Source organism: Hippocampus zosterae, chromosome 13, assembly GCF_025434085.1.
Source record: "Hippocampus zosterae strain Florida chromosome 13, ASM2543408v3, whole genome shotgun sequence".
Lineage (NCBI taxonomy): Eukaryota > Metazoa > Chordata > Actinopteri > Syngnathiformes > Syngnathidae > Hippocampus > Hippocampus zosterae.
Genome location: NC_067463.1, coordinates 14,945,276 through 14,967,038, shown reverse-complemented (window position 1 = coordinate 14,967,038; position 21,763 = coordinate 14,945,276). Strand labels below are relative to the sequence as shown.

The 21,763-nt window shown below is 45.1% G+C and overlaps 3 protein-coding genes across 9 annotated transcripts in view; 2 read left to right on the top strand and 1 right to left on the bottom strand.

The window, feature by feature from the left end:
* Positions 1 to 3,481, top strand: part of crebbpa (CREB binding protein a) — a 42,173-nt gene extending 38,692 nt beyond the window's left edge. For all 4 annotated transcript variants that reach the window (XM_052084815.1, XM_052084816.1, XM_052084814.1 and 1 more), the window contains one exon: positions 31 to 3,481. In XM_052084815.1, coding sequence (XP_051940775.1) covers positions 31 to 2,283 — 2,253 coding nt within the window. In that variant the 3' untranslated portion in view covers positions 2,284 to 3,481. The remainder of the gene's footprint in view (positions 1 to 30) is intronic.
* A 1,110-nt stretch (positions 3,482 to 4,591) lies between these two features.
* On the top strand, positions 4,592 to 16,040 carry slx4 (SLX4 structure-specific endonuclease subunit homolog (S. cerevisiae)). 3 transcript variants are annotated; one of them, XM_052084835.1, is made up of 14 exons: positions 5,068 to 5,209; positions 5,280 to 5,399; positions 5,837 to 6,044; positions 6,463 to 6,696; positions 7,052 to 7,278; positions 8,041 to 8,333; positions 8,765 to 8,948; positions 9,780 to 9,964; positions 10,066 to 10,212; positions 10,850 to 11,019; positions 11,147 to 13,215; positions 13,949 to 14,048; positions 14,628 to 14,939; positions 15,588 to 16,040. In XM_052084835.1, the coding sequence occupies exons 2-14, from the start codon at positions 5,318 to 5,320 to the stop codon at positions 15,931 to 15,933; spliced, it is 4,557 nt and encodes a 1,518-aa protein (XP_051940795.1). In that variant the 5' UTR covers positions 5,068 to 5,209; positions 5,280 to 5,317; the 3' UTR covers positions 15,934 to 16,040. The 3 variants fall into 3 exon arrangements, with proteins under 3 accessions (XP_051940794.1, XP_051940793.1, XP_051940795.1); XM_052084834.1 differs by having other exon boundaries at positions 4,592 to 5,399; positions 8,822 to 8,948; XM_052084833.1 differs by having other exon boundaries at positions 4,593 to 5,399.
* A 309-nt stretch (positions 16,041 to 16,349) lies between these two features.
* On the bottom strand, positions 16,350 to 20,162 carry mcrip2 (MAPK regulated corepressor interacting protein 2). Of its 2 annotated transcripts, none has more exons than XM_052085093.1 (5): positions 19,633 to 20,162; positions 19,484 to 19,553; positions 18,204 to 18,337; positions 17,151 to 17,258; positions 16,350 to 16,810 (listed from the first exon to the last, which is right to left on the bottom strand). In XM_052085093.1, the coding sequence occupies exons 1-5, from the start codon at positions 19,688 to 19,690 to the stop codon at positions 16,737 to 16,739; spliced, it is 444 nt and encodes a 147-aa protein (XP_051941053.1). In that variant the 5' UTR covers positions 19,691 to 20,162; the 3' UTR covers positions 16,350 to 16,736. The 2 variants fall into 2 exon arrangements, with proteins under 2 accessions (XP_051941053.1, XP_051941054.1); XM_052085094.1 differs by having other exon boundaries at positions 16,350 to 16,807; positions 19,633 to 20,161.
* Between the last annotated feature and the right edge of the window lie 1,601 nt (positions 20,163 to 21,763).

Sequence of the window (21,763 nt, the reverse complement as noted above, 5' to 3'; positions counted from 1 at the left end):
TTTATCTTGTCCCTGTCTTTCATTTCACAGGACTTCGACCTTTGCATTAATTGTTATAACGCAAAGGGTCATGAGCACCAGATGGTGAAATGGGGTCTCGGCTTGGATGATGACAACAACAGCCAGAGTGGCGAGGCCTCAAAGAGCCCACAGGAAAGTCGGCGTTTGAGCATCCAGCGCTGCATCCAGTCTCTCGTCCACGCTTGTCAGTGCCGCAACGCCAACTGCTCCCTACCGTCCTGCCAGAAGATGAAGAGAGTGGTGCAGCACACCAAGTGTTGCAAGCGTAAAACAAACGGTGGCTGTCCTGTGTGCAAGCAGCTTATTGCTTTATGCTGTTATCATGCAAAGAACTGTCAGGAGAATAAGTGTCCGGTGCCGTTCTGCCTGAATATCAAGCACAAGCTTCGCCAGCAGCAGCTGCAACATAGGCTCCAGCAGGCTCACTTGATGAGGAGAAGAATGGCGACCATGCAAGGCAGAACCATGCCGCTACCGTCCCCGCCGGCATCAGCTGCTCCAACAACTCCCACTTCCCATACTCAGCCCAACACACCCCAGACCCCACAACAGTCGCTGTCCAGCCAACCTCAGACCCCCAACTCTGCAGGTGTCATGTCCCCCTCGTTCCCCACTGCACCTCGCAATGGACAGCCTCAAGCAGCTGTGCCCCAAGGTAAGCCAGGGCCCCAAGGCTCCCCTCTGCATCAACAACCGTCCCCTGTTCCACAGCCACCTCAGCCACAACAAATGCAGCAGCAGCCTCCACTCGCTGCTGTCAAGATGGCACGCCACATTGAGTTGATGGCACAGGCCCAGCAGAACCAGCAAAACTATCTGGTCAACATGAACGGCTTGCCCATGAACCCCCAGCAGCCACAGCAGCGTATGACGGGACCAATGCAAGCACCCATGCAGATGGTACCAGGGCCTCGGGGACCACAGGTCATGCAACCAAACATGGCCCCGGGTCAATGGCCTGGACCCGCAGGGCCCATGCAGGCTGCACAAACGCAACAACAAGGCCTTGTCCCAGGCCAGAACACCCCACAGGCCATGACCATGCAGCGAGCCATGATGCCTCCGGGGCAGCAACCTCCGGGTCAGAGGATGCTCATCCCACAGCAGCCTGGTGCAAGGTCACAGGCACCGCAGAGACCTGGTGCAATAGCCCCCAATGCCCTTCAGGATCTTCTCCGTACCCTCAAGTCTCCCAGCTCACCCCAGCAGCAACAGCAAGTCCTCAACATCCTCAAATCAAACCCTCAGCTAATGGCTGCTTTCATCAAACAGCGAACAGCCAAGTACCACGCCAACCAACCACAGCAGCAGGCGGGTCAGCAGCCTGGGTTGCCCACAATGCAGACCATGGCCATGCCAGGAGGTACTGTGCAGAGGCCAGGGATGCCATCTCAGCAGCCTCCTGCTCAGGGTTTGGCAGCAATGGGGGCTCAAGGGCAGCTGATGAATGCAGCACATAACACCAATCCGCAAATTCAAGAGCTCTATCGCCGGCAACTCTTAAGTCAACAACAACAACAACAGCAGCAGCAACAACAACAGAGAGTGATGCCTCAGGGACACCCCGGCCAGTTCCCTGCCCAGACCCAGGGTACGGCAGTTACGTACTCGCAGCTCCGCATGCAACAGCAGCAGATGCAAGCCATGCAAGCAGGTGCGGGCGCAGCGGGAGGGCCAATTGGCCAGCTACCACCCATGGCTCAGATGGCACAGACGGGCATGGGAATGGATCCTGCCCAGAAAATGCTGCATCAACGAATGCTTCAGCAACAACAACAGCAGCAGCAGCAGCAGCAACAACAACAACAACAGCAGCAGCATCTTCCTCAGCAGCAGGCCGTCCTAAAGCAGCAGATGACTTCTCCCGGCCAGCCCAGCCCCATGAGTCCCCAAACCCACTTGCTTGCCGGCCAGCCCACACTAGCCAACAGTCTCAGCAATCAAGTCCGCTCCCCTGCGCCCGTTCAGTCCCCATGTCCAACCTCGCAGCCACCACCATCACATTCCAGTCCCTCCCCGCAGATTCAAAACCAGCCCCAACCCTCACCGCAGCACCCGCCTCCCCCTCACTCCAGTTCCCCCCACCATGGACTTGGGGGCCCCCTTTCAGGGTCCATGGAACAGGGACACTTGGGGACACCAGAACAAAGCGCCATGCTACCCCAGCTTAACCCTCCTAACAGAGGGGTACTAAATAGTGACTTGAGCATGGTAGGAGATGCTACAGGAGACACTCTCGAGAAGTTTGTGGAGGGATTGTAGCATTTCTGATCAGAAATGAAGAACTACAGTGTCTCAGTACTTGGGACCCCTCCTTAATTCTTCCTAACTTCCCTCGGACTCTTTATCTAAGAGGGCTTTGTTCTTTGTACTATTGAGATCATTTTTGTACCTGTATTAAAAAAACTGTTGTAAAAACATAAAAGAGAATTTGGTAGAGGAAAAAAAATAAAAGTCCAAACACCCCGTGGGAATTACCGTAAATATTCCTTCGTTAAAGGATTTTTTTTCTTCCTGAAAATGTAACGGGGTTTGCAATTCGCTTCTTAAAATGCAATTTAAGTCACAAAGAATATATTTTTTGGGTGAGACCAAATGTGTTCAATACTCAATTTATTTTTGGTTGGTTCTTGGTGTGATTTCATACCATCCTCCTTTTTTTTATTAAGAAAATGTACAATTGCATTATTATTCATATCTTTTGTACCATTAGGGGGAAAAACAACCTTTTGTGTTTAAGTTTGGGCGCTGGGCCAGGTTTTTGTTATGTTCTCAAGCTGTTGTTCCTGGCATTTGTGGTCATGCGTTGTAACATTGCTCCAAGATAATGTGCTGAGGGACTGAGAAACTATCTCTTCTGTGTGTATGAAGAGCACTCAGTTGTATTAAAATAGGAAATGGACTGTGGCAGGTTGTTTACACAGACATATATTCAGGTGCACATGAAGACACCGATGCAAACCTCATGCTCACTAAAAGAATGACAGATCCTACTGGTTTTTCAAATGCGCAAAATTTACAGCCTCCATCTCATATGCCTGGAAGTTGGAAACTTGTTTTCCAGGTGTAAAAAATTACTTTGACATAAAAAAAAGTTTTGTTTTTCCATCCGAATGTTGTAAACTGTAAAGCTAGTGGGAGAAAGAGACCAGTGACCTAAGTTGAGGTGCAATGATCATCTACCCTTTAAATTATACACTAAAGTGTGTGTGAAGAATGGAAACACCACCAACATTCTCTTGGAGTCATCAAGGCTCATTCCTCTTACGCAAAAACTTGAATGGGTGGGAAGAGTTTGATTTTTCTCCTATTGTAAATCCACGTATTAAGCAAAATACTATAAATATAAGAGAGAACGAAAACACTGTACAAAACGGTAAAAGGCTCGTTTCTTACTTCTATACCATATTGTTAAATAAACTGCAACAGATGAACTACAGAACTGTTGACTCACACAAAAGATCACTGCTATCCCTGTTGTATCAAGTACGACTTTATTGTAACAACACTAATGTGCACAATACGGATGACATTTCCTCCCTCTTAAACAGACAGCAGACGAGAGGAGCCGCTGTTATGACGGCCTTGCGTGGTTACACAATGATTGTCCTTTGATCCTCTTAAATTGCTTTATTCTCCTGAGCGTGACTAGACTGTACATTCATTCAAGAGCTGATATCGGACACAGCTCACGTCCAGTCACTCTACCCACTGACATCTTGAACTGTCATCTTCAAAAACATCACATCCACATTCAGAGAGAAACAAATGCGAGCAAAGAGCAATGTCTGCCTTCTTTCACTACAACAGCTCCTACAGTGGACTCCGCTATTCTAGGCGCATAGGACAGCAAACACAGAAAATAGATTTGTGGGATTGGAATTATTGAAAATGCGTTTCTGCGCATATTCAGGGTTTCCACTGTATTTATTAAGGGCGCTCCAAAGCTTCACCAATGCTATTTGCTACAATATGGTGTTAATTCCTTTCAGCTCAGCTTTCGTGGTAAAAATTAGATGAAACGTAATGGCTGCATTTAACATTTGTGTTCCTCATTGATTTTTTTTCCTTTGCAACCCCCTCACTAAAATGCGGTTTAGAAATACTGAGCACAATTCGGGTTGTAGTCAGGGACGAAGGACAGGAGGGAGACTCGTCATTTCATCGTTTTTCAAACCATTATTAGTGGCTGTGGAAAGTACAGTATACTTTTTACATCAGCCGAACACCATACGACATCAAATCTTACTTAATTTATGGGGTAGACACACTGACTATTGACGATTTTAACTCTAATAATCAACAATAATGCTCAATAATCATTATCACTCGTCAGGACGCTATCGATTTTGCCAAGTCGGACACGGTATGGGGGTGCTGTATTTTAGAGCTGCTTGTACCAGTTAAGGCAGCGTCAAATCGAATTAGTTCTCGAAAGTCACAAAATGACACGAATTAGTTCTCGAAAGTCACAAAATGACAAAAACATTTACGATATGTATTCTGTCTTCACACAAATCGAATGATCATACACTTTCGTGGGCTGAACGACAACAGGCCACGTGACCAGGGTGACCTGGAAGTAAAGCGTGTCGTTTCCGGTCGCGTGACCAGAAGTATTTGAAAAAAAAGTGGTTTAGTGTGAAATGAAAACTAATCTAGGGTGTTATATGTCGTTGTCAACGATTCAAAAATGCGCTTAGAAAGTATGAGATGCAGCGTTGATGCTGAGTGTCCGATGAGAAGGCAATTCATTTACACCACGAGATATCTACAATATTCCACCAGTATTGGTTCCATCATTTAGACGGACAGAAGTTTGGGATCTATATATGTATGGAATATACTGTATATTCATTGTCTTCAACAACAGTACCCGCGGATTCTTGAATCAGACTGCAAGGTACTGACGTGTTGGCGATCCATTATGGGTATTTGCCAACGCAGAGTCTATGCCTGCGTAATTTTTTCAAGGTGACCGGTCAAAATAAGGACCACAGTCATGAACGATTCGGACCAGGACTTTGTTGACCTCTGCTCAAAGCTGTTGAAACGTTCCCGCAAGAAAGGAGTCGAGCCAAAACGTAGGCGAGTCGACCAGCAGATATCTTGTCAGACTAGCGATGGAGACCAGAGAGGAAACGAGGAGAGTTCTGGGTCTCAGCTTGTCCAGAGCGAACCACAACAGGTCACGGAAAACACGGGCAAGGTTGTGCATGATTCAGGAGATACTGTGTTAACCTCAACACAAACAACAGGACCAGGCTTGGGGACAAAAGACAAATTGCTCAGCAGGATGCAACAGTTCAAGAGAGCCGATCTGCCAAAGATGATGCACGATGTGGATCATGTCAGGGAACCCTATCCTCCACTGTCAGGTGAAATGATCTCTCTTGCTCTCTCTCTTTTTTTTTTTTTACTTCAACTCTCTGATTCGACTACCACAAAAGGGCATCAAACATCTGCAGCTGATCAAGAACACTGAAGCTCTGGTTCTGCCCAGAACAAATGACTCTCTCTGTGACTCAGAAGGGTATAACATACAAATCCCAATACCAATTATTTTGGCATGTGATTGAAAGTGTAAATAAACACAGAATACAATAGTTTCAACCTATAGTCAATTGAATTCACAACAAAAATATAATTTCTTTAGGTACGGGTTGAATACAGTATCGCTATAATATCAAAATGGCAATTTATAACACCAATATCCTTTTGTTGTTTTGTTTTCTTGCAGCCCAAGTTAGTACAGCTGTCCTCAATAAACAAATACAATTAATGCCCAATGAAATGCACACTGGTCTGTTCCTAGAAATACTGCATTCGTCCACTTCAGAGCAGCATCTGAGGACTCACGACAGCGATGAGGTTCTGGCCATGCAGCTGCAGCATCAACTTGACCATGAGGTGGCAGAGGTCCACACACCGGACTTGGCGGCTGAGGGTCTGTTCTTCTGTCACATCTGTCAAAGAGACTTATCTCACATGACACCCGAGCGACGCACGCAGCACATCAACAGGTGCGTGGCAAAGCAACAAGAAGTAAGCGTTTGCCCCTTACCTAGATATTTAGGATAGTCTTCATGAAATATGGTAGAGCAGTGCGCACAGCCTAATAACACTAATAAACACAGCACAAAAAGTAAGGACAATTTGTTGGGTGGACTAATAATTTCTTTATCGCTATGATGTTTGTCTTATCTTCTTATTAGTGAAAATGTGTTTACGGTTGCCTTTATTCTGACAATGGTCTTTTTCTTTTCGTGAAGAGGAAATCTCTTACCGAGCTAACAGTTTTGGCTGCCCCTTCAGCCTTCAGTGGAACTGTGACAAGCAGTGACAGCTGCTTTTTTTCACAGGGCAGCGGCGATATGCTCCTTATTTAACATGTTTTATCAGGATACTTTTTTTTTAATACAAAATGTGTACTGCTGGTAGGTGTTTGGATGACAGTGAGCATCAAATGGCTCCACCTCCTCCTCCTCCTCCTCCACGTCCTCCTCCACCAAGTGTCCCTGACTGTCCAATTTGTGGCAAGAAATTCAAGTCGCACAAGAGTCGCTCCGTCCACTTGAAGCGTTGCTCGGCAGCCATGGGTGTCAATCCTGCCGACCTGCTGCAGGCGCTCCAGAGGCAGGCAGAAGAGACGCAAAGTGACGTGACCGATGCAATGTATGTCTGCAGCAGCCACACTTCACATCAGTCGAGCATGCATACATACTTCTCAAGATTCTTGAGACTTGTTGACCCCTGTTTTAGATCAAAAGCTTGTACTAATTGTTAAATTACGTAATACAATCCACATTAATAGACAATCATCCACACACCTCAGTTGAACAATTGAAAAAAAAAAGACTAAAATAAATAAAACTGCATACCAGCTGACAAATACTTTGTTGAGGCACCGGATATTTCAGAATCCAATCTTTTAGTAAGAAGTCTATCAGTGTATTTTTATTGTTCTTTCTAAATGTATTCTGAACCCAAATCACTTTTGTCCCAAATCAATATTTTTTGTAATGTTCAGTACACAGACTGGTGGCGCCAAAAGGAAAGGTGTAACTAAGGCAGGCGCAGGAGCCAGAAAGAAGCCCAGGAAAAAGGCTGAACCCCTGGATGAAAACACCATGGTGGCCCTGGCTCTGTCATCCTCCCTGTTGGAACAGGAGAGGGAGCAGCAGTGTGCGGCAAGAACACAATCCATGGCTTCTGATTCCTCCAAGACGCCTGTTTTGAAGTGGAGGCCAGATGCGGGTATAGCATCACCTCTTTTTTCGTGTTTCGCAAGGTTATTGCTATAATCCAGCGGTTGTTCATTCAATACCAAGTTGAGACACATGAGCATAATGCAGGACTTTTACTCTGAGATGTTATCTGCAGAGCTTTTTGACTTTGTGGTACAGGGTCCATATTCTTGTCTAGTTTTTGCATGTTACTTTTAATTAATGCCATTTTACACGGTTGGCATGTCTGACAGTCTTTGTCCAAATACTCCAAGGATCATGAATTATATCACATTTTACACTTCGAGCCGAAAGGGTGACCCCGTTGCAAGTAAGCCAGCCTTAATTCCACACCTTATACCTCTGCTCTAATGGTTTGGATTTTGCTACCATGAGTACTCGGGGAGAGGTACGAGTACCTGTGTCTAGAGCCCTAGACTGCAAACTGCAATGCACACATGTGCCTAACAAGGCAGAATGGATGCCGTTTTCCCTCGAGGAGGCTGCATTTTGTCACCAAACCGCAAACTGGATAGGTACTCCTTACCGTGCAGACCTGTGCATGTGGTGCAGCAGACACAGACACGAATAATACCATCCCACTGGGCGGACAACTTCATTGCCCAATCTACATTCAACATATCGACTGCAGTTTTTTTGACCTTTTGACTTTAGTGTTAAGTGGCTCAGGATGAACCATTGCATCAGTGTGTTTTGAAAAAATAAGTGTGACTGTGACTATAGAGGTCGAATGAGCTTGAGAAATATAGTCTGCCAATTCCTCATGTTGCAGGAAATGGGCGTGGTAAGAGGAAAAAGGGCACAGTTCCTCGTCCTCTTCCAATCCTCCTCATCCAGGATGCCGATGCGGCCCTGATGAGGCTGCAAGAACGAGTCTCTGCCCTCCTCCTACGTAGTCGAGCTCCTTCTCCGCCTACACCTACCTGCTGTCCCAGTACCTTGTCTGCCTTGAGCGACGCTGCCCCGCTGTGGCAAAAGAGTGCATTGAGTGGACACACCGCCAGTGTTTTCAACTTCTTCGTCCCGGAGCTCAAAGACTTCATCACACCGTGGGAATCGGCACAAGTAAGATAACGGCTTTATAGGAGATGTTGGGATTAGTGAAAGTGTGTGTGTGTGTGTGTGTGTGTGTGTGTGTGTGTGTGTGTGTGTGTGTGTGTGTGTGTGTGTGTGTGTGTGTGTGTGTGTGTGTGCGTGCGTGTGCGCGTGTGTGTGTGTGTGCGCAAAATAAAAGTCTTTATCACTCTGATTATCAATTAATAAATGATATTTGATTCTGATATTTGTGATACCGGTGGTACCAGGTTACTTGTGACTCCATTTAGATTTTAGAAAACAAATTTGACTGCCTGGTGACCGGGTGTACAAACTCAATATACACTTTTCATTCTTTTCATTAGACATCATGTATGTTATACAGTATTCATTAGTTGAATGAAGTAAGATGGCCATGATTTATTCTCCAATTCTCACCGGTTCTTAACTTCTACCTATAGACTCCCTCCTCTGCCTCCGAACCCAACAACAAAGCTTCCATCTTGTCCTCTTCCCAGACGCCCGCCTGCTCCTCAACCCCCTCCACTCCAACTATGGGAGATCTCCCAGCGAACAGTCAGGCCCTGCAAGACCTAGTGGAGCTGTCTGAAATGGCCCATGGTGACTCTACTGCTCCTGTCCCCGGTAAAGGACAAAAAAATACCTCCAAAAAGTCTTCACTCTGCAGTGTAATTGAGCACTTTGATTAATGCAGTTCAAATTTGACTGCATGTGTCCTGAGATTTACTAGTGACCAGTCCAGTGTGTACTCAACCTCTTGCCCCAAATTGGCTGGGGTAGTCTCCAGCTCACAGTTACCCCTATGGGGGATGGGGGGAGGGGGGGTGGGTAGAGCGGGGGGGGGGGGGGGGGGACAAGTGGTATAGAACATGGATGGCCTGATGATTTATGTGCTACGCAAACCCAATTTCAAAAGAAAAAAAATTGGATGCTCCTTATAAGGTATTTTCCTTGACATGTAGGTGCTAGTCCATAGTAATTTATAGCCATCCATCCATGCATTCTCTGAGCTACGTCTTCTCACTCAGGTTGCAAGATTGTTAATTTAATTAATCAGAGAAAATATTTGATGTAAAATGGACTTTTATACCTTACCATATATTATGCCTGAACACTGCAAATCTCAGGATCTTGATGCTATTATTTCTCATATTTGTAATAATCACAATAATTCTTTAAGTTTATTATGAATGCACACATAAATTAGACAACTGATTCATCAGTAATGTTCTTATACTTGAATAATTTAATCTGCTGTATTTGTCACAGAGAATTTGTTAGGGTTTCTTACTTTATAATGTAATTTCCAAAGAAACATGCTTCCCAAATGTATAGAAAAGTACTTTCATATGCATATTATATGTACACTGCCTAGTCACCTTTATTATTTGTGAATGACTCTCACTGTTAATTTTAATTCCTTTTCAAAGATTGTCATCAATGATCTGCCTACAGATAAAAACACCAGCTTGTCCACAGACCTCCAACTGAGTGGCTTCTTTCTAGACGAAACAACTTACCTATGTGTGAGTGGTGGACCACTGGCAATGACGCACTCCGATACAGATGACCTCCAGAGCCAAGCAAGAAGGACTTTATGTCAGCCAGGAGCAAGTGAAGAGAGCAGAAGCCATTTATCAGTAAGATGATGCTCCAAAGTTTCCAGACCGAAGTTTGGAACTCACAAAATGAATGCTCGGGTTCTTTCTGAGAGACATCTACTCCCTTGTTTTCTCTGCAGGTGGCGCTTTCCACCCTGGCATCAAATCTGAGCAGCATGGTGAACAACCCTCAGTTGAGCGACTGGCAACTCCAGGTGGACAGTGGCCAAGTCTTCTATGCGCATTCCTTCATGATTTATGCACGCTGCCCCCTCCTGGCAGAAATGGTAACTGCAGTACAGTATGAAAAATAATTTTGCAATTTTTTTCACAATTTATAACGGTTCCCTGGTGTTGGAAAACATTAATATCCCCCAAAGAAATATAGTACATTTTACACACTTTATTTTTTGCCTTGCTGAAATCAGCTCAATCTTGGTCACATAAAATGAGGTATCTTTCATCCCATCCCGTATACTGCTGTGCCAATGGAAAGTCTGCTTTTCGTTAGCATTACGGCTGAGTGCAGATCGTTAGAGTATTATAGAGGCTGTAGGGCTGAAACGTTATATTTATTTATGTTTGTCTCTGAAAGCGCTTATACTTTTTTCGACATTCTGTGGACTCTACTTCTGCAGGTCGAAGCAGGAAGCCCGTCACAGTGCACGCTCTGAGGCAAGGCGAGACAAAGATAGTGAAAGAATGTTCACTACTCAGGGCAGCACTACATACACTAGTGTGTATGTGGAGAAAATAATTTGCATGTAAATGTGTGGCGGAGATCACAGAAACAGTAAAATGTCACACTTGATAGTTGGATAGCACTGCAGAGACTTAACTGTTTGTGTCCATTCCATGTTGATCGACCATCAAGATACTGAAAGCTTTTAGCAACCTCAATCTTATGTTTTTTTTTTCTTCCAGATACATGAAAGTGGATTTGGGGTGCATGAGGAGGGAATTCCCACAGCTCAAAGGGTGTTGATCAATGATGTCCCAGGACAGGCAGTGCTGGTTCTGCTGCAGTATCTTTACACTGCTCGCTTTTCCTATCCAGCCTCATTACGTCCTCATGTCCTGGAGTTGGCATCCAGGTCAGTAAGCAGAAGCCACACATTTCAAGATCTTATTGATCATGAGCAGTGCCAACCGAACAATGTTTTTCTTTATTTTTTTTTATTTTTTTAATGAAGTGTCCAACTTACCTTCTGCTTTCTTAAGGTTTGATCTACAGGAGCTGCGCCAGCTATGTGAACTTCATGTTGACGAAGCTTCAACTCAGAATGCTGATGAAGCCGCCACAAGCCACTTGGATTATCTCAGTAATGACACGGACAAGAACTTAACAGCGCTCTTCAATTCCATGTGGAGCCACGAAGATGATACGGACCGAGAAGGAGGTGACGAGAGCCGTCTCGAAAAAGCTGCTGGCGGCACATCAGGTGACGGGGACCTCCACGAGGAGCTGGTGAATGAGGAAGAGCTGGATGAGATTTACGAGTTTGCTGCCACACAAAGAAAGAGGGATGAGGAGAGGCCGAGCACGGGAGAAAGTGAGGGGGACGATACAGAGATGACAAGCAAACTAATTGAACCAAGAGAAACTCCAGGAAGATGTAGTGACAGAAGCCCTCAGCCTGAATCGGAATCACTTCCAGACCACAGCCTTGACAGCAGCTACAATCGCCTCTTCTCAGACTCTGAGGGGGTCTACAAAGAAGAAGAACAACCATCCATCTGTCCTCATTCATCTACTTCACCAAGAGCACAAACGCATCATGCTCCCTTGTTCAAATTATCTGGTAGAACCTTGCTTCAGTCGTCAGCAAGTTTAGGCAGTGACATTTCCCCCAATGGATCAAACTTGCCCATCCCTGGTGTGTCCCCAGACAGGGATGGTGAGTGCAGCCCTATGAGAGTAACAGAAATAGCTACTGTTGCACAGGAATCTCCGAAGCAAGATACGCCTCTCGAACCTCAAAGCCCAGTTAGCGGTAGCATATGTGTCCCACTGCTTTTTAATTCATCGAGGACAAACGAGCCAGAACTGATAGTTTTGTCAGACTCCAGCGAGGACATGGAGGTACCTGTTGCTGCCCAGAGTCCTGTCTTGTCACATTCCCACACAAAGCAGAGCTTCACTCACTTGAAGCCAACAGAGTCCTTGACGGAGAAGAAGCAGTCCAGAAATTTGGAGTGCAGCTTCGGTGACTTAAGTCAGTCTCCTGACCAACCGAATCAAGGAAATTGTTCGCCGGAACTCTCCTGGCTCCTCCCCTCCACACCAGTCAACAGCACCCCCAGAAGAATAAGCTTGGACAGTTCTACTCAAACCAAAGTCAGCATGCGGAAAACAGAGCTTTTCCCAAAGGAGTCAACGCGTCTTGGCACAGTGGAGCTCAACCCGGAAAGAGCAGAGGTGGCGTCGCCGGTGTTTGCCTACTTCTCAAGCGTTTCTACTCACCTCCACGAGTCTTCAAAGCAAGAGACGCCTCTCCAGGTCTGCGGTGACCCTTACAGCAGCACCCCTCTGCACCCCCATCACCGTATCCGGCCCGACCCTACGCTGCCCGACGCAGGGCCTGACACGCCAAAGTCACTTAGTCAAGAACACGAAAGTCCTAAGAAGAAGCAATTGGAGATCGTTCATCCCTCCCCTTTTCCTGACCCTTCAGAACCACATTCTTCCCCCGCTCACAGAAGTGTTCTGAGTTCAGAGAGACCCAGTAAGTGCTCCAGCCCAAATTCTGCTCACGCCAACAGTCACAACAGCACAGGATTTAAGCCAACAAGGAGGGGAACAGCAAGTGAAGATGGAAAGGTCACAGAGTTGGATGATGACCACATAGAAGAAGCAACAAGCGACAAAAGTTTTGAGCAGAGCTTGCTGGCCATGTACGAGCCGTCAATGGCGTTCAACGACTCGTGGGGTCTCAACGCCTGCGATGACGTCGCAGGGAACCCGGGAGGCTTTAGTCTGAGACTAGAGGACAGCGGAGGATGCAGCCGGCCAGTGGACACGGCAGCCTCGTCCGCCACCTCTCACTCACCGACATCTTATCAAGATGGTGCAAGTGGCGACCATGAAGCTAAAAATCGGACTTCACAGCCACCTACGAGTAAAGAAAATCAGATCTTCAAGCCTCCAACACCTCGCCTCATTACCGATATTCCTCCAGAGATAAGTGACAGCCTTCTGATCGCCAACGTGTGGGACAGCTCGGAGGAGGAAGAGGAGATACTTCCTCTTTCTCAAAGGCTAAAACCTTCTGTCCAACTAAAAACGACACGTAAGCACTTTTTAACAAGAGAATTTCTTTATCTTAACCGTTTTTTGTGAGGATTAAAACCAACCAAGTCATGACGTACTGTATCCATACAGTATATGAATATGAAATTCCTTGAATTCACAGTGAGTATATTCGAAAAACAGCCACATCTGTTTCATTTGAAGCAAAAGGTGATCTGACCCCCCGAGAAATATTTTGTATCAGACAAATACCCCCTAACCAGCACAAAACATTGTAGGATGAAAACAGAATCAAAATATATGACTAAAATAATCATCATCATCATCCTAAATGAATGAATTATTTGTCACAGATGGTTGGTACACTCGCCCGACTTGTGTGGGATCAGTTACCACTCAGTGACGGTGTGGATGTGAATGGTCGTACGTCTCGAAATGTGCCCTGCGACTGACTGGCGACCAGTTCAGTGACTAATCCGCCTTTTGGCCAAAGTTAGCTGGGATAGGCTCCAGCAACTCCCCGCGACCCTCTTCAGGATAAGCCGTGTTGAAAATGGATGGATGGACGGCTGAATTATTTGGAAATACAGTTTGTGTGCACATAAAAACAATGATCAACCTTAAGTGCTGTCGTTTGGGATCATATTTCAAATAATTCACTTAATTTTGAATAAAAGCAGAAACTGCTACCAAAAAAAAATAAGATCTCAACATTCAGGGTGGAAAGAATAAACTCAAAAGTTAAAACGGTGCATCTGTTTGTGTCTCTCTAGCTCCTCCTCGCAATAAGAAGCATCGCACTCTGGTGCCCATCACGCCAATGCCTCACTACTCTGACATGGATACGCCCGAACTAAAAAACAAACTTGACAGGTTTGTCAATTTACATGAAAAACAGATACATAAATTGAGCCTGAAGTTTTGAGTCATGGTGATTAACTCAAGATTAACAGTTTGTGTCGCTTGTTGACCTTGTTTAAACTCAGGACTGTTGGATACAAACATTTGGGAAAATACTAAATAAATGTATTTGTGTGGTGTACCTCAGGGCTGGAGTTTGAAATCCCGCACTCTGTTGAACAACGGGAAGGGAACTCAAAGATGTTTCTTTTTTAGAACTGATTACCGAGGTACTTTGAGTCCTAGGAATCATTTGTTTGCGTAACTGTCAATTCTCCGTCGATTCCTCTTTTGTCACAAATGAGTGTTTGTGTATTTTCATTCCTTCACCCAAAGAGAAACGATAAGGAACTGGTTCGCTAAGCAGTATCGATAATGTAATGGAAATCTCTTCATTCCTATCAGTCTCCATCGCTGCAGTTGATTGGGACTGGGAAGAACACACGAATGCACCTTTTTTTTTTAAAGTAACAAACAGCTCAATGTGAAGGAAAAGAAATGCAGTTTGCACATGTACAGTACGGATGCCACTCACTGCCGTCTTCTGTGCAGGTTTGGTGTTCGGGCATTACCGAAGCGCCAGATGATCCTCAAGTTGAAAGAGATCCACCAGTACACCCACCAGCTTGTCAACTCGGACAGTGAAGATGAGGCGCCCTGTGTCGGGCCTGTAGCCCAGACAGAGGGCGCTCACTCCAAGTCTGGCGGCAGGCATGTAGCCTTGGAACAGAAAGTCCATTTTAAAGATTTGGCGGCTTCCTTCTCTCCAGCAAAAAACACCCAAGAGGAGGAAGACGTGGAACTGCCGTCCAACTCTCAAGACTCCAATGCCTCTACAGCTACTTCAAGTGAAGAATCTGAAAGGTACTGCTGACACATCTAATAATATCCACAAGAGTTGTCTTTGTTAAAAGTTGCTTTTTCAAATGGGACAAAAAATCTAAACTATTTTTCCATTTAGATATACAGTAAGCAACCAAAATTGAATTTCTTAATTATTCACTCGCCACAATGTAGTCGAAGAGTGTTTGTCTCAGTGCTCTTCTGTGAACGGTGTCCATTTTTCCTGAGGTAGCGTATTTCATATTCATTCCTTATTCTGCCTAACAGTCCCACGTCAGAGGATTGTGTTCATGATATTGGCCGTCGGCGGCCCTTGATTGAGCCATTTATTTGTAATGGCTTTATTCCATGCAGCCAAAATGATTAATTAAAGGTGTGGCTATAGGAATTTTAGTTTTAAGGCACTGACTGGCATTTCAGTCACTGATGGTGTAGTGGTACATTCGCCTGACTTGTGTGCGGGCGGCGTGGGATCGGTTCCCACTCAGTGACGGTGTGAATGCTTGTTTATCTCTGTATGTGCCCTGCGACTGACTGGCGACCAGTTCAGGGTGTAGTCTGCCTTCTGCCCAAAGTCAGCTGGAATAGGCTCCAGCAACACCCCAAAGCCCTGTTCAGGTTTGGACACTGCATACAATTGTCCGACCATCCATGGCATGAACTTTGCAGGCACAACCCGGAACTGTGTCCTTCCTCTGGCGGTGACTCAGACAGCGATGGCGGGATATCGGCTTCCCAAGCGGCCACCCGCCTTGAAGATCGCCTGCAGGCCGTGCGCTCCTTCATCCTATCCGACTCCAGTCTGTACAGTCAGATCCTGCATTTCCAGCCTCTGGTCCTGTCTCAACTCCAGGAGCGTCTGAAAGCCGCAGGCATCCGCCTCGGTGCCGCCAAGCTGGTCAACTTTCTTGACTCCCAGTGCATCACTTTCACCACGGCAAAACCGGGGCAAGCCGCACCCACTCGCAGACGCGTCAGGAAAACGGGCAAGAAGGCGAAAGCAGCAGCGAAATGAGTGATTGAGGCAGAACTTCCAAAGCTCTTACGGTGTCATCAGGCAGAAAAAAAAATTGTAATGGAGAAGCTCTGAGAAAAATAAAGTGGCACTGCTTTTAAGAACTAGTTAATCTTTCATAGAAACTTTTTTTTTTAACTGAAACATTTAATCAGGATCAGTTTTGCATTTCCAAGTATTTTTTTAAAACAAACTTCCTAAAAATTAAAACAAATGGTGTGTGTATAATGTAGTTTTATGCATGGTTCCATTCACATTTCAGTATGGAAAATCATTAAATATGATATTTTTGTTGCTCTAGGTTGAATGTAATAACTACATTAGATTTTTTTTTTTTCATCGCGCAGCCGTACCTGCAAACTTTTAACAGTTTGATCATTTTCGGCACTTTGAAGGAACTTACACAAGTACACCAATGAAAGTTGTTGAATGTTTTGAAACTCATTTTACTTGTGCTCCTTGGTAAATTCAGATCCACAGATGAGCCAGTGGGTAGATAGAGCGGAGCACACTTGAGGAACGAGGGAAGCTTTTGCAACAAGAAAAGCTTCTATCAAATATGTCATTCAAGTAGAAGGCAGGGCCTTTTTTGCTGCGACACATTACGTACGTCTTGGCTGTTTGGTGCTCAGTTCTTTAAGCAGCGTGAAGCTTCAGATTTCACATCAAGCTCCAAATGGCGGACAATGCTTCACACGGAGCATCCTGAAGCCCTAAGTGACTCTCCTATTGACCTTTGCGGCACCTTCGCCGATGAATAACCGGCCCATTGCATCCTGTCGTGTTTCAGTTCCTCCAAGCAGTCAGGACAGGTCTGCAATATTTGCAAGGAAGCGCTGAGCCCACCACTCCTCCAAGTCGATGGGAACAAAATCTGCTGGGAAACAAAGGTGAGGTGGAATGATGTTATTTGGCGACATGTAAATCAGTGTTTTGACTATACCAGGGCGGCATCGCGAGAGGTCTAGTACAAAATAAATGAATAAATAAATGATCAGCTAGCAGGCGGAGATAAATGATCAAAAAGAAGTCCCAAATAATAGTCACTCCGGCTCCAGATTTTCACCGCCTGTTTTCAGTACCAAGGCAAGATGGGCCCCTTAGATAAGCGGTGGCTTTTTAAAAAAAATCAACAAAAACATGGAACTGTTTTTTACAACCTCAGCGCAAATGCCTGTTGAAGTGAGCAGGAAGAATGAGTTGCTCTCATCGCTTACTCTTCATGACAACATTGGGGGTCTTCTCTGTGTACTGAACGGGCCCCCGGCGGCCCGTCGATTCCCTGTCGTCTTCACCTCCCAGGTTTTGCTCCACCTGCCGCCATGCTGATGGAAACAAAGCATGCAATTATGAAAATACGCATTCTGGTTCGACAGGGAACATGCATCCTTCACACGAAAGCCTTCACACATAGATAAGCTTCAAGGTTTTGGCAGCATGGGAGCCTTCAACCTTCTCCAAAAACTAACAACAGCAAGCAGGAAGTCAGCCAAGTTTTTTCCAACACCGTTTAATCAACGGACATTTTTGATGAAGACAACAGTCCATTTGATCACACTTTTAGAGCTTTTAGTTGGAAAATATTTTTTGAGTTGTGGTTTCAGTTTACAATCACGCTGAGGTTATTTTTGATTGTGGTCATGATGTTTTCAGGAAGGATCAACCTTAATTACGGAAAAATATCAGTGTTGGTATGGTCCTTGTACTTAGTATTGGTGCCAAACCAAATTTTGCAGTATCGCACACCCCTAGCGAGCGGCAACCCAAGTTAGCCAGTAGTTGTGTAAAATACTGTATGTAATTACATTTAACAACTTACAGTGCCAACCGAAATATTGCCAACTACAGCAGAGCATATTGAAGGATGCGTTATCTACAAATATAAGCATGCATGTCTAAAATGAGAGCGATGGCATTTACGCATGTTCACACTGCACGGACGAACAAGATGCAATTGATCGAAAGCCTGCTCATCAGCTGTCTTGTTCACTCACTGGGACAGAGTTCAATCTGCTCGCCGGAAGCTTGCCTACTATTAAATCGGTCATTTATTCAATGATTCAAAGTGTGACACTAAAACATAAGGCAAAGACGGTCCGAGTGTTGATCGCAGATTTAAATGTGTGTGTGTGTGTGTGTGTGTGTGTGTGTGTACTGAAGACAGTTCAATGAGGTTCCAAGACCATTGCTTTTTACAAAAAGTAAAATTCTAAGACATTCTATTTGTTTGCATTTGTGACCAACAGCTCACACCAACTGCCATCCCTCACCTTCATAGACAAATTTGACGTTCTCCTCGTGTGCTGGAGTGAATCCCTCTGCCGGGCTGTGGACCTTCTGCACAGATGCAACGTGGTAACGCTTCCCATTGAGACGGTTGAACACAAGCTTTGGAGGTGGAGTGCTGAGGGTTGAGTCCAAAACGGAGGAAAGCAAAATATAAATTCAACTGTAACGGGTGAGTACGTTATTTTCAGACCGCTATGGCACTTGTCATTCACTTTGTTGTAATGCATGTCATTCACTTTCAAAGTAATTTAGAAACGCCTCATAATACACACAAAGTACAATTTTTTTTTCATTGTTGAACTTAAATTAGCTCAAAGAGAAACAATTCTGTGGTCATTTTGTAATCTACTTGATAACCATTTGCTAAATGTCAATAAAATGTGATAAAACAAAAACACAAAACTCTCCATTTTAAATTGCAGATAACTGCCCAATCTGCATCATATCAGGATAAAACTGTTTGACATGACCCCGCATACACATACAATACTCTTTAAAATTGCCCTACAACAATACTTACCCCCTAAAATTTAACATGTGGTTAATGTGCATTTTTACCTTTTATGTTTGGCCTCGCCTGTGCACTGTGCTAAAGTGTAATATTACATTTCACAGCTATTCAAGTAAAATGATCATTCCTATCACTGTGATTGATCATATCTCATAAAGCAAAGGTCTCAAACTCCGGTCCTCTCCGGCTGCTTTCCTGCATGTTTTAAATGTTTCCCTCCTCCAACACACCCGATTCAAATGATCAGGATCGTAATCAGGCTGCTGCAGAGCTTGCTGGTGAGCTGATCAAATGCTAGCTGAACCAGTTGGGGCTTTTATTTTATGGAGCATGGTGCGCCTGTGCTGTGAAATGATGCAGAGGTGCCAGATGTTAAGCTAAAAAGCTGTCAGCTCACTTATCACTTGGCATGGCCGTCAAATGTGTGAGTAGTTTGACAGGATGTGACGTGACTTGATGCAAACAATCAGCGCAGTTTTGCGCATTCTTGTTTATTTATTTATTTTATCTTACTGTGATTGTGAGTGGTTTAAGTGGGGTATAAAGACTGGCAGCAAAAGGCAAGGGGCCCAGTAACTCATTCGAGTAAATAGTACACCGAATGACGCCGACACTGTTGGCCAGGTACTGAAGGTCTCAGGTGATAGACCCTGAACGCACCATTACAAATACTGTAACCAAGTAGGTTCGGCACAATTGAAAACTAGTGACGCTGTTCCACACACACGCACGACACGAAGAAGAACTTACTTAGACGGGAGCCACTTCGTGGAATTGAGCTTCAATTCGGCGAATTTACTCTCAATCTGTTGCGTGGGGCCTTCAGTAAATTGGAGAAGAAGCACAAGTTACTTAGCCAACGTGACGCGACATTGCATCACACTTTAGGTAACGCTCACCTGTCGTCCTCCGTTGTGTAACGAGTTTGCTGGGCCCTCTGGTGATGGTGTACATCATGGGACGAAACCCTTGTCGAATGTCCACTTGATGTCCAGTCTCCTCAAACTTCAGCCACCCCCCACCGCGGCTCCCTCCTCTCCACTCTCGGCCGTGGTGGAAATGTGACCCGTGTCAGCCGCTCCACAAGTCGGCCCGAAGTGCGTGGAAATGCGAATACGGACTCTGCGGCTCCCCCGACCCCGCGGCAGGGTGCTCAGCCCGCTGCGTGTAGGTCACCCAAGGAGAAAGCGGTTCCACGTGCCGGTAAGTGCCACTCACGCTCCCCCACACGCACGAACGGGTGCAGGGCACACCGCCCTTCTAGGTGTCCGAGGATAATCACTCACAGCGCGGACACTCAGGCGGCTGTGTTACCGTCACTGTGGTACTAGTAGACACAAACAAGGACACGACTTAGTTGATTTCCACCACCGCACCACAGAATACGATCGTGTTTCCCTTCTGTGTCAAGTCAGTTGGTGTGATGTCACTCACTTCCGGTTGGTGATCTCCAAAATAGTTTGACGACGAGTCCAGGCCACCCAGCCATCCATTTTCTAATCCGTTTATTCTCACAAGGGTCGTGGGCATGCTGGAGCCTATCCCAACAGTCTTCGGGCAATAGGCGGGATACACCCTTAACTGGTTGCCAGCCAATCGCAGGGCACACTTAGATGAATGCCAATTATTCAATTACCTCATTGTTCAAATCTAAATTATGATTATTGCTTGAACTTGTTCTGGAGTGATATGTTCATGAAGGTTATTGAATCTGTTAATCTTATGTATCTTATACAATACAACACTAGTTTCTTTCTTAAATGCACATAAAAAACGTTGTTCTTTTTGGGGTGAGAATAAATTGATGGCATTTAATGGCTTTGGTGTATGAGTAAATCGAGCAACAAGATACGGGTACGGAACAAATTAATCAATGCCCCCCCCCCCCATGTGCTTTAAAAATGTATATTGAAATGCACTTCAACATGTAAATATATTTAAACACACAAATAAATTGTAAACATAAATGTCTACTAAATCCTTTCAATATTATGTGTTAGGGACCACACGGTGCAACTGGTTAGCACGTCCACCTCACTTGTGCAGATGTGCAGAGGTGCGGGATCCAATTCTGTAGAGTTTGCATGTTCTCCCCGTGCCTGCGTGGGTTTTCTCCGACTCTCCGGTTTCCTCCTACATTCCAAAAGCATGCATAGCAGGTTAATGGAACAATCTAATTCAAAATTGTCCCTCAGTGTGATTATCAATGTGAATGGCTGTTCGTCCATGTGTGCCCTGCGATGGGCTAGAAACTGGTTCAGGGTGTACCCTGTCTACAGCCCAAAGACAGCTGCGATAGGCTCCAGCATGACTGCGACCCTTGTGATGATAAATAAATTAGAAAATGGATGGATGGATAGATATTGTGTGTTGCTCAGGCCTATTCAGGTAGTATGTGAATTCAGTGAGTCCTGTGTGACTGGGTCGATTATTTATGTGTTTGACTCTGTTCTTGGTGGCCAATGAATCCCTAAAAAGTCCATTAAGCACTGTGGCTCTTTCGCACATGCAAGGGCATTTAAATAATTAATAAGTAAACAGTAAAAAAAAGTGCCTGGAAACATCTCTTGCAGGGCACCAACGATGAATGGTATAACGGGGGAACACGGTAGTATTTTGTCTGTTATGACAAATAAAGTACTGTTGTGCAGCATGGAGGAAGTAGGTAGGAAGTCTGCCACGGAGTTCTCAGGTCCTGGGTTTGAAACTTAGCTGTGGCTCTCTAAAAGTAAACAGTTGTCAATATGTGCCCTATGATTGACTCTCGGGTAGTGACCAGTCCAAAGTGTACCCCGCCTTACACTCAAAGTCAGCTAGGATAGGCTCCATTTGAATGAGTAGAGAATCAAAGTCGGTGATCGCAGTTGAAATAAAATTAGCTATTACAAAGCAGACTGTCATTTATGCTCAGTTTTCCAACTGTAAATTAAGTCATCATTTAAAATATAACTTTATTTTGAAGTTAATTTACCCAATTTCCGTCCCCCGGAGATTCGATGGCTATGCTGGGCAATCCCCCTCCGCGAAGTC

What these genes read in the sequence shown, in the direction of transcription:
- mcrip2 (XM_052085093.1), bottom strand. Translation starts at nt 19,690, where the DNA reads ATGATGTACACCATCACCAGAGGGCCCAGCAAACTCGTTACACAACGG. An exon ending in TACACAACGGAGGACGACAG is followed by an intron (nt 19,554 to 19,632) that starts GTGAGCGTTACC and finishes AATTTACTGAAG; the next exon opens with GCCCCACGCAACAGATTGAG. An exon ending in ACGAAGTGGCTCCCGTCTAA is followed by an intron (nt 18,338 to 19,483) that starts GTAAGTTCTTCT and finishes CTCAACCCTCAG; the next exon opens with CACTCCACCTCCAAAGCTTG.
- slx4 (XM_052084833.1), top strand. Translation starts at nt 5,024, where the DNA reads ATGAACGATTCGGACCAGGACTTTGTTGACCTCTGCTCAAAGCTGTTG. An exon ending in CGCACGCAGCACATCAACAG is followed by an intron (nt 6,045 to 6,462) that starts GTGCGTGGCAAA and finishes TACTGCTGGTAG; the next exon opens with GTGTTTGGATGACAGTGAGC. An exon ending in TGTCCAACTAAAAACGACAC is followed by an intron (nt 13,216 to 13,948) that starts GTAAGCACTTTT and finishes GTGTCTCTCTAG; the next exon opens with CTCCTCCTCGCAATAAGAAG.